At 43.6% G+C, this 12,984-nt stretch overlaps 1 protein-coding gene across 8 annotated transcripts in view; it reads right to left on the bottom strand.

The window, feature by feature from the left end:
• Window positions 1-12,984, bottom strand: part of PRDM2 (PR/SET domain 2) — a 404,374-nt gene that overhangs the window by 181,717 nt on the left and 209,673 nt on the right. For all 8 annotated transcript variants that reach the window (XM_078642772.1, XM_078642773.1, XM_078642775.1 and 5 more), the window contains one exon: window positions 1,894-2,046. In XM_078642772.1, coding sequence (XP_078498898.1) covers window positions 1,894-2,046 — 153 coding nt within the window. The remainder of the gene's footprint in view (window positions 1-1,893; window positions 2,047-12,984) is intronic.

Genomic DNA, 12,984 nt, shown 5'->3' with positions numbered 1-12,984 from the left:
AATGCTTCAAGACAGGCTTGTAGAGTATAAAACCAGATCGTAATGAGACAACTCTTTCCGGATATCAGAGGCTCATTCAACAGAGAACCTGTTGCAGCAGAACTGCTTTATAACATGTCTTTATTAGAACTCTGGTGGCTTGTTGGAGGTTTCACGATTTTGTTAGCTAATGAGACTTAATTTGGAGGCAGCGCGTGAATCTCCGGTGATTTATGCATTCCTTACTTATCTTTTAGGTACAACTCTCAATTGCCAACCACTTTTTGTGTTGTTGTACTGCTATGAATTCTAGTCTATATATATTTTCTTATATAAAATTATTTAAAAAAAATAAAGAAATAATAAAACACAAATTGGCTGTGAAAAGTTCTAAACTTCCAAATTTAGAGAGAAAGCCTTCCCTCGACAATCATGGTCACACTTTTCTTTACTACATTTCTGTGCTTTTTGTCTTCAACTCTGACTTCCTTGGCAATTCTAACAGATCTTTCCATCAATTAATTATTGCTGGCCAGCAATGGACAATCTTGCAATCTCCAGTGGTTAAAGGTATACCCAAGTGTTCTCTCTGCCCCATTACTCCCAGGTACACTTTGAAATAGTGGTCAGCCGCTCATTTTCAAAAGTCTATGTGCATGTCACGTTTTGTTGTACAAATGCGCAGTTTGGTTTACCTTCATCACCCAGCATTCATTTTCATCTTGTAATACTTCAGTCTATAGTATTGGTAAATAAGACACACACGTCAGACTGAGTGCTATACATGGTTCTTCATAAGCTAAGGTTTAAGGGACTGACAGTACAGATATCAGAGTCACATCGATTGGTCACACTCCAATAGGAGATTAAGTCTGTTCCGGGTACATCTAGCTGTAATGGCCCTTACTCACTGCATAAGAGACTAACATGCTGTGAGCAGGGATCAAGGCAAAGGCCATCCATGGACAAGAAGGCAGATCCCATCTGATCATTTCTCACTTATAGGCTTGGTAGCCACTAGTGGTCGCCTGACCTGTGGTGCCCACTTGCTGTCTGGGTTGCAAGTGGCCCCTCCTCATCTTGAGCTCATGCTGCTATAAAAAGGCGGCCTTGGAATCTGCAGATTGTGACACAGGATTCACATAGTGAATGGATTAGCCCTTACGTATTCCAGAAAGCATCACATTCAAGCAGTTCTTGCCAGGCGAATACTTTGCTACTCTTCCTTGGGGTGTAGCAGGACCAAATCCGGACACTTCCACTCTGATCCCAGAGAACCCATTCCTAACACTGTCAGAAGCTCCTTGACAATTCACATTTCAGTCACACAAGCCACACATTAAAGATGCTCACCCAATCAAGCACCGACTAGTGCGGTTGCTCATACCAAACTGAGCATACACATTACCTGTTGCACCATTAGGTTTTAACATCCTAAACTGTGCTCTTGTAGACAATACACACATTCATGGGCTGCAGATACACCTTCATTAATATCAGTATTAAACTGTGCTCTTGTAGGCAATACACATATTCATGGAATGCAGATACACCTTCATTAATATCAGTATCGATGAGGTCCCTACATGTTCGTGCAGCAATCACACTTGACCTAATAACAGACTTGATGATCTTTAGTTAAAGGTCAATAAGAAATGAATACAATCTAATAGAAAGGTGATGTGATGCCAAGATCTGGACACATTAAATGAAAGATAGTTATACAGCGTTCTAAAAATCAATGTGTAGATCATGCGCTAACAATTTTCAAATCACTGACCGCATATATCAACAGTAGAAAAAGTACATCTCCAAAAGTGAACTACTTGAAATCAAGTCAGTGAAAGTTAAAATGGAGACATGAAAAAACGGACGTGAGGCTCATGCATAATTGTTATTTAAAAAGGTTGCTACCTTTAAAGTTTTGTAATAAATGGCTCTCTTGATTTCCAGAGGACATAGATTTTGTTCCTTTGCTGACCGAGCCCAGTTCACATACCGCAACCAGCTCCCTTTCTTTGGATCAGTAGCATCAATGCACATCCATCCCAGGTTTGGGTAATATACCTAATAAAAGAAAATGGAAATTACTTTCAATAAACAAATGCATACAATTAACTTTTGTTATCCAGAACAAATGTACACTTAACATTAAAGCACAGTTTTACCACACCATTAAAATAGTTTAAGAGTATAAGCAGGACCAAAGCAACACTATCAGACAATTTACATATCTTTAAAAGTGATTTTATCAGTTGATTTGTTTTCATTGGTTGCTCGTCTCTGAAGAGAAGAACAATGAAACATTATTGCAGCTTAGCTTTCTTTGCGGATGCCATCAAAGGAAGTAAGTTTAAGACATCTGCTTTTGTGTTTTAGGTAGAAGGACAGATAATGTGTGAAAGCAAAAGTTACATTTTCAATTTAAAGGCACAATGTCCAACATCGCAAATCATCACCAAGTCATGATTGTTATAGAGTTAATTATTGGGTGGCACTGGAGTAGTTACAGAGGCCGAGATTGCCTGTCCAGAGGCTGGAAGCTATTTTGATGAAAACATTGCATGCAGCAAGTTAATGTTCATTGAAGCTTTCAGTCTCAGTAGTAAAGGCTAACTAGAACCCTGTTATTGTATTAAATCAGTAGTGGAATTCAATATATTTATTTAAAAATATAGATTAAACGTGTATGCAAATTCTCAGTTATATCAACTCAAATCATATTAAAAAAAAGAATGACGGTCGTATACGCTCAAATATTGATTGGCTTGAGACAGGAGTTGAAGTAAACTTGACTTTTGTAAAGAAAAAGAATACAGATGGCAGAAAAGGCTCCGGCTGCTAGAAGGGTTTCAAGAAATTTTGTACATTTCATGTGTGAATGGACGACATAAATTCTGTGCTTGTTCAACTGTCCCTCCTCTAATGGTACTTAATGGGGCACACTCCGTACTGCTGAGCAGATAAGAGGTCAGACAGCCAGCCTCCAGGAATAGAAAAAGAAATGCTATTCAAATAGAAAGCAAGACTGGAGCCACTCGAGGTCCAAGATCAGACAATCAAATTACAGATGAATTATCCACCTGTGAGCATTCAATAGATCCTGGAGAATCAGCACGACTGCACTCAGTGCTTTTGAACCTTCCCAATATTCACTCCAAAACCGTTGTATGCTTCCATGCTTACGTGCTGTGCCAGACTCATGCCATCTAGAGTTGTGTCCATCTTCAGGCATGACTATAATTATAAAAATGATGGTCATTATTTCTTGGCCCATTTTCCTAACTACTTTCAGAAGTAGTCGCACAAGAAGGCAAGCTCACCCAAAGGTCACTGACGTAGGATCTTCTTGAGTCTCTGGGTGTTTGCACCTGGAGGGGAGGTGTTTACATTTTGGATGTTTTGACGCAAGCGTGTTGATGTTTGCAGAATCCGATTTGTTAAACTATCACTGCAGAACTGCAGAATTAATTTACCACTTGTGCATTTCTTGGTTATTCCTGCTTAACAGATCTGTAAAGTTTTAAATACACTTGGAATTTGCTTCGACAGGATTCTGTGTGCCTGTTCTCTGCTCAATTCCAGATTTACTATGCTACCGTTGACAACCGAGGGGGTATGTGCGACTTCCAGTGCCTACAAGTATCAGGGGCACAACTAGACCAGAACGCCAAGGGAGGGGGGTGGGGTGCTAACACTCCCAGCCAGGGCTGGCCCTAGCACTGGTCGCACACGGTGCAACATTTATTTTTGGCGCCCCCTCCCCATTTCCTTCTTTCCATGAATTCCCTCAGTACCACTCACCAACAATGCACCTCATCTCTCTATAGCACCTTTCTGACAAACATTTTTTTATAGCGCTACTCATTGTACACACACATTTCTGTGATCTGCTTGGTACACATTCTTTGTAGCAGGCACATTAATCCTCTGCACTGTGTGGGTGGCAGGAGTGCTCATGTAAGTGCACAGTGAGCGATGCGACAGTGTGAGAGTAAGGTAAGAGGAGCAACTGTAGAGTGAGTGAGGTGACCATATGGTGCAGATGTAAGTGCAGAGTGGGCTTGAATGAATGCATGGTTAGTGATGGGCTTGTTGAGTGAGATTGCAGCTTGAGCAGTGAGGGGGGACAAGTGGGGAAGCGTCACATAAGTGCGGGTGAGTAGTGTGTTCGTATGACTACAGGATGAACAGCTCAAGTGCATTGTGAGTGCAGAGTGAGAACAGTGAGTGCAGAGTGAGCGGGTGAATAGTGTAACTGCATGGTGATCAATGTGAGTGCATTGTGATCGCTGTGAGTGCAGGGTGAGCGTGAAAGTGAAAGGCGAGAATGAGTGGTCTGAATGCAGGGTGCATTCCCAGACACTTGAAGTAACTCGGCATGCTACTGACGGCGTTATAGAGTTTCAGATATAAGTTAACTATTGCTATTATGCAGGGCTTTAAGTGGGATGGAAAAACTGGGGAGTGTAGGAGCTGGTTTTCGGTTGCAGTAACCCCACACTTTTTGCTAGATTTCTGATGCACGTTGACTTGATGTGCCCTAGCTCCCTCGCAATCCGGTTCCTAGGGCCTGCGTTCTTTCCCAAAACTGTACCTTTGTACCCCCAAATGGCACCTCTCTGGCCAAATGCAAGTCTCTTGTAAAAAGTTGGGTACCAAGGTAACTGACCACGGAAGGCCTCTAAGGGTTGCAACACACATTTTATCACCCTTAGATGGTCCTGAACCTTAAACACACACTGCCATTGCAGGCTACATGTTTTGGTGCAGAGAAAAGTGAAGAGTCAACATGGCACACATTCCTGTGTGGTATGCCTGCGACCCACTGCCTACAGTAAAGGTAAGACACCCCTCTCGCTGGGTGCACAATACCACTAGTGAGGTTACAGGTACATTAGTAATGTACCCCTACAGTGTCCAAGTACATTTTTAGACATTGTAAGTGCAGTAAAGCCATAAAGAGAATATGGTCTGGGACTTTGTCATTACGAACTTCACAGCACCATAATGGCATTACTGAATGCTGAAAAGTTTTGTATTAAACGTCTCAGCATAATAAATCCACACTGATGCCAGTGTGGGATTTGTTCTACAATGCACTCAGAGGGCATCTTAGAGATGCCCCCTGAAAAACGACCAGCCTCTGGTGGGTGCCCTGACTGGTACACACCAGACATGTTTCTGGACCCCTGTGGTGGGAGCCTTAGCTCTCTGAGCGCAGAAACAATGCCTGTCCCGGGTGAAGGTGGTCACAACTCCCCAGGCCAAGAAGAGCCATCTGTGGCAGGAGAGCTTCAAAGGCCATGCTGCCTTCATAACGCATCCCCCAGCCTCTCCAGCTATCAAGAGCAGGTCCCCTTCCTGTCTCCTCTCCTTTTTAGTGGGAAGACACGCGGGAAAAATGAGCAAAACCCAGAAAGTGTGCCCACCTCTGCCAATCTCACCCCTCAGGAGGTGAGGAGAGGTGAAACCTACTCTTCAGTGCTTGCCATCTTGCAGAAGGCAGGCACTCTCCAATCAAGATTAGGGATTGTGCCCACTCCCCCACCCGGGATGAACACATCAAGGGTATAGTCACCCTAAGGTCAGTGGCCCATTGGCTACTGACCTCGAGACCCCTAAAACATCCCCTAAATTGTGAACGAAGAAGACAGATTCCCGCAACCTAAGAAGAAGGATGAAAGAAGACGCAAAGCAGAGGAGACTACAGGGAAGAACTGACTTGGTCCCAGCCCTACCGGCCCGTTTGCAGTTTCCAGAGATCCTGCGCCAAATGTCGCCTTGTCCTGCAGCCAGTGACCTCCAGAACCCCCGGGAGGACTGACTGCCTTACACAAAGACCGGATCTCCTGTGAACAGAAGCTCTGTTCAAAAGAAACTCCCAAGACAGGCTAAGCCTGCTGAGGACAAATAAACCAGACGTCTGGAACCACCACTGCACCCGATGTCTATGGCCTGAATCCGGGTGGCCCACCGGTCCCGGCGAGGGCCCCAGTGCTCCAGAATCTGAGTCCACTGTGGGTTGACCCCTCCAGGACTCCCTGACATCGCCTGCAGCCTCTGAACGGAGACTCCCCCAAACCGCGAGTGGCCCAGTAAGGTGAAATCAGACCTCAAAATACACCCTTGCATCCAGCCGCCCTGCGCCCTGGAGAAGAGAACCCGAGGTGCACCTACTTCCCGAGCACTCCACCATACCTGCCCAGCTGTTGGCTCCTCTTGGAAGTCTTCCTGGACCGAGCCTGCAGCCAAAAACCAAAACAGACAATCCCCATTAAAAACAACGGGGCACCGGACACAAAAACAGCACCCTGCACCCGGCCGCCCTGTGCCGCTGTGGGTGCACCTTATGTGCTAACTCGAACCCCCCTTTGCCCTGAGCTGAACACCAGGAGCTTTTTGCTCCCACAACCTTGTGGCCTGCTTGTGAGCTGCCACCAACCGGAGGCCCCCTATCCCCCATTGGATAACATTGGGCCTCAGCACTATGCACCCAACCGTCCTAGTGCCACTGAGGGCAAATAGAGAGTAAGGCGCTATCTACTTTTACCTCTGCCTACCTATGGAGTTCCATTGGACTCTGCACACTATACCTCATTTTGGTATAGTATATACAGAGCCAGCCCAGTGGGCGTTGCGCGCCATACAAGCAGTGCATCGGTTGTTGTGCAAATCTGCACCACTTTATGTGATAGGAATTTCTGAGCGTCACAGCTACTATTTTCAATTCTAGGTCACTGGATGTGGAATTGAGCTTCTCTCAAAGTCTATCTGCCCTTAACTGCCAAGTCTTGCATATGTGCTACCCATGTAGTTTGTGATGCATCTTCAGTAGTAGAAGGATGAGTGCCGACACAGAGGGACCTTATTGAAGAAGAGGAATGAGCTCTTGAAAGGTTATCATGTTTAAATGCAGGATGCACACATTGTGATTCATTTTGTAAATCCAAAACCAGGCTTAAAATGCCATCCCTTTTGGGATGAGAAAATTACAGATTACACTCCATGCCTCCATTCAGATGGTGGCAATAGTTCTTTCTTCATTTTGTTTACCAGCGATGCGACTTCCTCCAAACAGTGCACAAACGTTCTTTGTTGGTTTTGTCTGTTCTTGATGGGAGGAAGAAGAATTTCTATATGAATGCTATACCCACATACAGTAATGTTTTTCCCTTGTGCAAAAGTTTATTTTTTTGAGGTCACGTCTTTCCATTGTCGAGGGGAAAACCTAAATATTTCCTGAAAAGTTGTCTTAAGGCCAGTATGAAGGTGAGCGGGGTCATTGCTACTGTGCATTTAGGGTCAATGACTCTGGATCTTGTGTTGTCACAATACGTCCCTCTGGTTCACTGCTGGGAACCCTGGCATTGTGTTGGTGAAAACTGCAATGGCCTTCATGGGTTGGCCACTGGGCCGCTGCAGGTAATCGTCTGTGTGTTTTTCTAAACAAAGGTTGCCCGCCGAACGCAGTCTTTATGAAGAATGCAGTTCTACTGAGGCAGAATTTAAAAGGGATATTATCTCAGATCTATCACTGTTCTCCCACTTCAATGAGTCATTTTGATATGACACAGGTTCACTGGTGCAGGATCGCAGAAGCAACTTATAACAAGCATTGGTAACTAAGAGGTCTACCAGTGTTCTTTGCAGTAGAATACAGCTATATTTACTGTTCCAAGAAAACTGTAGCACTGCCTTTAAATGGTCAGTTATCTTCAAACATTAAACCAATGATAAAGAGCTGGAAGAAACTTCAGCGCTCTCAGTGATGCCTACATATTCAAGGAAGGCCCTCTTTGAATGCTTTTGGAATACTTTCTCATTACTTTACCATTCCTAGATCACTGACGTGTTAGAGAACTGGTATTCCCATCATTCCTTACCAGTTGAAAAGTATACTTTACTGCCTGTTGACCACTTTATTTCAGTCTCTGTAGACTACATTAAATTCACTTCTGTAATGGGTCCAACAGTGAACGAAAGAGGGCAGTTCTCCCATGCTGCCTCTTCGAATGCCAGCAAGTAGTGTGGAGTAAAACCTCTAGCTGGAGTCTGTCTGGTCTCTCAGGAAAGGATTTGTGTGGGAATTTGATACATAGAGAGAGAGACAGAGAGAGAGAGACAGAGAGAGAGAGACAGAGAGAGAGAGACAGAGAGAGACAGAGACAGAGAGAGACAGAGAGAGAGAGAGACAGAGAGAGAGAGAGACAGAGAGAGAGAGACAGAGAGAGAGAGACAGAGAGAGAGAGACAGAGAGAGAGAGACAGAGAGAGAGAGAGACAGAGACAGAGAGAGAGAGAGAGAGAGAGAGAGAGACAGAGACAGAGACAGAGACAGAGAGAGAGAGAGAGAGAGAGACAGAGACAGAGAGAGAGAGACACAGAGAGGGGCACAGAGAGAGACACAGAGAGAGACAGAGAGAGAGAGAGACAGAGAGAGAGAGAGACAGAGAGAGAGACAGAGACAGAGAGAGAGACAGAGACAGAGACAGAGACAGAGAGAGAGACAGAGACAGAGAGAGACAGAGAGAGACAGAGAGAGACAGAGAGAGACAGAGAGAGACAGAGAGAGACAGAGAGAGACAGAGAGAGACAGAGAGAGACAGAGAGAGACAGAGAGAGACAGAGAGAGACAGAGAGAGACAGAGAGAGACAGAGAGAGACAGAGAGACAGAGAGACAGAGAGACAGAGAGACAGAGAGACAGAGAGACAGAGAGACAGAGATAGATATGGAGAGAGATAGCAATGAAACACCTGTTCTGTGACAGATGGCTGCATTGCTGGTTCTTGAACTTTATCAGTGTTAAATGTGTGAGCTTAGGCGTAACCTGCTGCTCTTGCTAGGTCTGTTCTGTGTGAGAGAGGACCAAAGCATACACTACGTATGTCTGTATTGCAACTGTTCTATATATAAATAAATCATGTCCATCTCTTACTATTGCTAGTCCCAGTCCGTATAATGGTTCCATGTGTGAGCAGACAGAAAGTTGTACTGCAAACACTTGTAACCTGCCTGTATGTATGTATGTGTGTATATATATATATATATATATATATATATATATATATATATATATATATATATATATATATATATATATATATATATATATATATATATATATATACACACATATACATATACATATACATGAAGCTTGCACTGCTGTTCTGGTATTTGTCTGTGCATAGAGGAGACTTGCACTGTAGAAGCTTTTCCACATTGCAAAAATTCTGGGTTTTGTACCCGTTCTGTGCGAGTGAAGTTTGCACTTCAAGTGCTTGACTTTATCCACTGTATGTAAAAGTGTTCCTGCCATACCTACCATTTACCAGGGAAGCTTTCACTCCAAATTTCCTGTTCTGTAAATGCTCTTTGTATTAGGAACGTTTCGGACTAGACATGCCTGTATTGTACTTGGTCTCTGTGAATGAACCATGATCCTTAATTTGGCAGTGCTGTACTTAATCTGCCTGCATTATGGATACTTATCTTGGCACCCCTGTTTGTAAGCATTGAAAACTCTTGCACTGTACCAGTTCTGTGTATGAAGGAAGCTTGCACTGATGTGACCACTGCTATTCAGTCTGAGACATTGTAGCATATCAATCAATATCAATAATAAGCTTTATTCGGGTGCATTTAAACAACCATAAAAGCACAGTATATATTCATGGTACATACAAGTACAATTAAAAAAGTTAACAATCATAATAAAATATCGTTTGAATTGTGAATTCATTAAAACATCAAAGGGGCGGTCAATTTCGCCTAATGATGATAAGAAAATCATAACAATAATTTTTTGTGACAAAAACTCCAGGGCGCGAAGCTTCAGCAAGACATAGTGCAAAGTACGTAATTAAAAAGGTCGCTCCAACCAAAGGTTAGGTAGTTTGTAGCATTGAAACAACATGCGCAACCTGGAGTTAAACAAATCAATATAAAAATGGGAGTCCCAATTTAGTCTAAGTTTTGCCTGTGCCTAATAACAAAACTCAGGAATTTTGCTGTGGATTTAGCAAAAGACTCTACGTCCAACAATTGGAGGTTGAGGAAAGCGGGGCGACACCTTCTAAAACCCATAACTTTTAAAATCGGCATTAGCCAGCGTCTAAAATCGGCATTAGCCAGCGTCTCCTTGGTTCACAGTAAAACTTACAAAATAGGATTGTGTGAATTGTGGATTGGGCGGAGATATCGTCACAAGGACATGGTTGTAAATACTTTGCCCAATCGTTAGTGGTAGGGAAGGTAACTAAGCGGTAAAAAATATCCAGTCTAAACCTAGTTAATAACAGTCTTCAATGGCTTGAAAAGTTAAAAGTTAGGTAAGGATGGATAGTAAAAGTTGTTTGGGTTAGTAACGAATGTTGGACTGTAGTTTTGCTAGCCTCATTAGCCAGCCGCAGTGATTCTAAGTGCGCCAAGCAAAGTTTTTTAAACGTTTTTCTCGAGAGTTCGGCGATTAAGGTGGGAGAGTGATAATATTGTGGCAGACCCAGATCGTTAAAAACATTTCTAATGTAGGCTATCCATCCAATCCTGTGGGCATTCTCTAAGGAAGTACAGTCCTGTATGAACCCTTGGCAGAAAGTAGTTTCACTAGAGGACCAAATACGGTGCCATAGGAGAAGAGGTTGGATTTTAACTAAGTCTGTCAAATAGGGCAGACTCCGTTCCAAATGGCATACGTAGGTCGTTATGCCCCGTGGCACAGCAAGAAGGAATCTTAAGAAACTATTTTCCACCTTTTGAAGGGCTTCGACGTTCCCATATTCCCAGACACCAGCCCCGTATATTGAAGTGGCTAAACATTTAGCCTTATATATCTCTATGAGTTCAACAGTAGGCCTTCTACCCAATTTAGTTGTGAAATTAACCAAGGCACTGTCGCCCTCATAAAGAGCAATTTCCTCGACTCGATTGCATGCTTCCAGGAACATTTATGGTCGATAACAATCCCCAAGTACGGATATGTGGTTGTACTCTCAAGTTTTTGTTTGTCAATAAAGATTGCCTTCATTTTCTTAATCCTGGAACCTGCGGACATAACAAACGTTTTTTAATGTTAATTTTCAGGTCCAGGTTGGCCATAAAAGTGCTATATCTCACGAGGGCATGTTGTAATTCCAAGGGGGTGCGGGCTAAGATCACTGTGCCGTCGGCGCAGAGTAACGCCGGTATTGGGTGGTTGTTAATGGCAGGGAGGTCCTGGCACCCTTTTACCATGGCATATTCCAAGCCAATGGTATAGAGGTAAAATAGAAACGGGGCCAGGACGCAGCCTTGCCTTACTCCCCTCTCTACCCTGAACGACTTTGTTAGCTCACTCCCCACGCCATACCTCACTATAGTTCAAGTAAAAAATGTACAAGACACTCCTCAACCCCCATGTCCAATAGGATGGACCACAGTTTGGCATGGCTAACACAGTCGAAAGCCGCAGACAAATCAACATACGCCATGTACAAGGCCCCCCCCTTCGCATTTACATATTTACCTATTAAGAGAGACAGATTAAGGGCTTGCTCTGTAGTGCCCAGTCCCTCACGGAACCCAAATTGTAGGTCTGATAAAACTTTGTCATCCGCCCACTGCTGGAGACGCTCTAAAATAACACGCCCAGCCACTTTCCCCAGAGAGTCGAGCAAAGAAATTGGACGGTAACAAGAGGGCAATTGGCGGTCCCCTTTTTTAAAAATGGGGACGAGGACAGATTGTGACCACGAGTCCCAAGGCACATGATGCTCGCAGGACCCTAGTTAGGATTGGGGTCCACAGATCCATGTTAAATTTAAAGAGATCGATTGGGACCCCATCGGGGCCTGGCGCCTTTCCATTCCTGCTGACCAACAGTGCAAGCTCAACCTCTTCATGCGATATATCAATGGCTAACGGAAATGGGTTTGTCTTTGGGCCAGAGCTGGTCGAAACTTGTGGGATTTGCATTGCCTGTCCATTTAAAGGGATGCCGAATATCCGCTCAAAATATTCGACCCATAATTGTTCGCTTATCGCAACGTCAATGTCGGGATTGTCCCTAGATTCTAATAGAAAGGGGGACTTAACTTTCCAAAAGGAAGCGCTGTCTCTCAGGGTACATGATTTGTGCAGTTGGTCCCAGAGATCTTTTTTCAGTTTCTCCTTCCTATTTTTTAAGACCCAGTTATAGTTCTTCCTAAGGGTAGCAATTTCCTTTCGGTCTCTTTGTTTTATGTGGGGCTAATTTCAGTTTCCGATAAGCGTCTGTACAGTTGCTATCGAACCATCCTTTAGTTCTGAACTTGCTGGTTTTAGATTGACAAAGAGAGCTTCCTTAATTGATTTTGTCACAATTGCAAAGTTAATCATAACTCCCTCATTGCTAGTGGCTGGATCGAGACATTTTACAATCTCTGCTCCGGATTTTTTAACCACCCTCGTGGTAATTTCCAACGGGTCCACTTTCTCCCACTTAAGTGAGTACCCGTTAAGCCTGTCTAGCGTCAGGGTATTTTGCCCAAGGGTCCTCATAATATCGTACCTATCAGGTTCCTTCGGGAATTTTAAAGTGATACTATTTGGATAATGGTCGCTGATAATAATGTTGTGGGTTTTATAATTCAGGACTTGAGGTCCGGCTTTGGAAGAGATGAAGATAAAGTCTATTGTGCATGACCTTACTCTGCCATTAAAGGTTGGGATGAGGGGTACAAAAGGATTCACCATGTCATTTGCGAGACCCAGATCTAGACCAGAGAGAGTTTCATTCAGACAGTCCCCAGTTAAGGTATGAGGAAAATGGGTTACTGAATTTTCGTTTTCGTCCATGATGCCACAGACTATGCGATCACTGTTCTTACAGAGGGTTTGGTTAAAATCCCCTCCCCAGATTATTGCCACTTCTTTAGTGGCTTTATTAATTAATTCCTGGAGGGAGAAGGATATTTCTTTTATTACTTTTATTAGGTCGCCTACAGGGAGATTATAATAAAAGTTCACCACTAAAAGGGCATAAT

The sequence above is a fragment of the Lissotriton helveticus genome, chromosome 5_1 (assembly GCF_964261635.1).
Source record: "Lissotriton helveticus chromosome 5_1, aLisHel1.1, whole genome shotgun sequence".
Classification (NCBI taxonomy): Eukaryota; Metazoa; Chordata; class Amphibia; order Caudata; family Salamandridae; genus Lissotriton; species Lissotriton helveticus.
The sequence above is the reverse complement of the archived record's forward strand: the minus strand, read 5'-3'. Positions and strand labels throughout refer to the sequence as shown.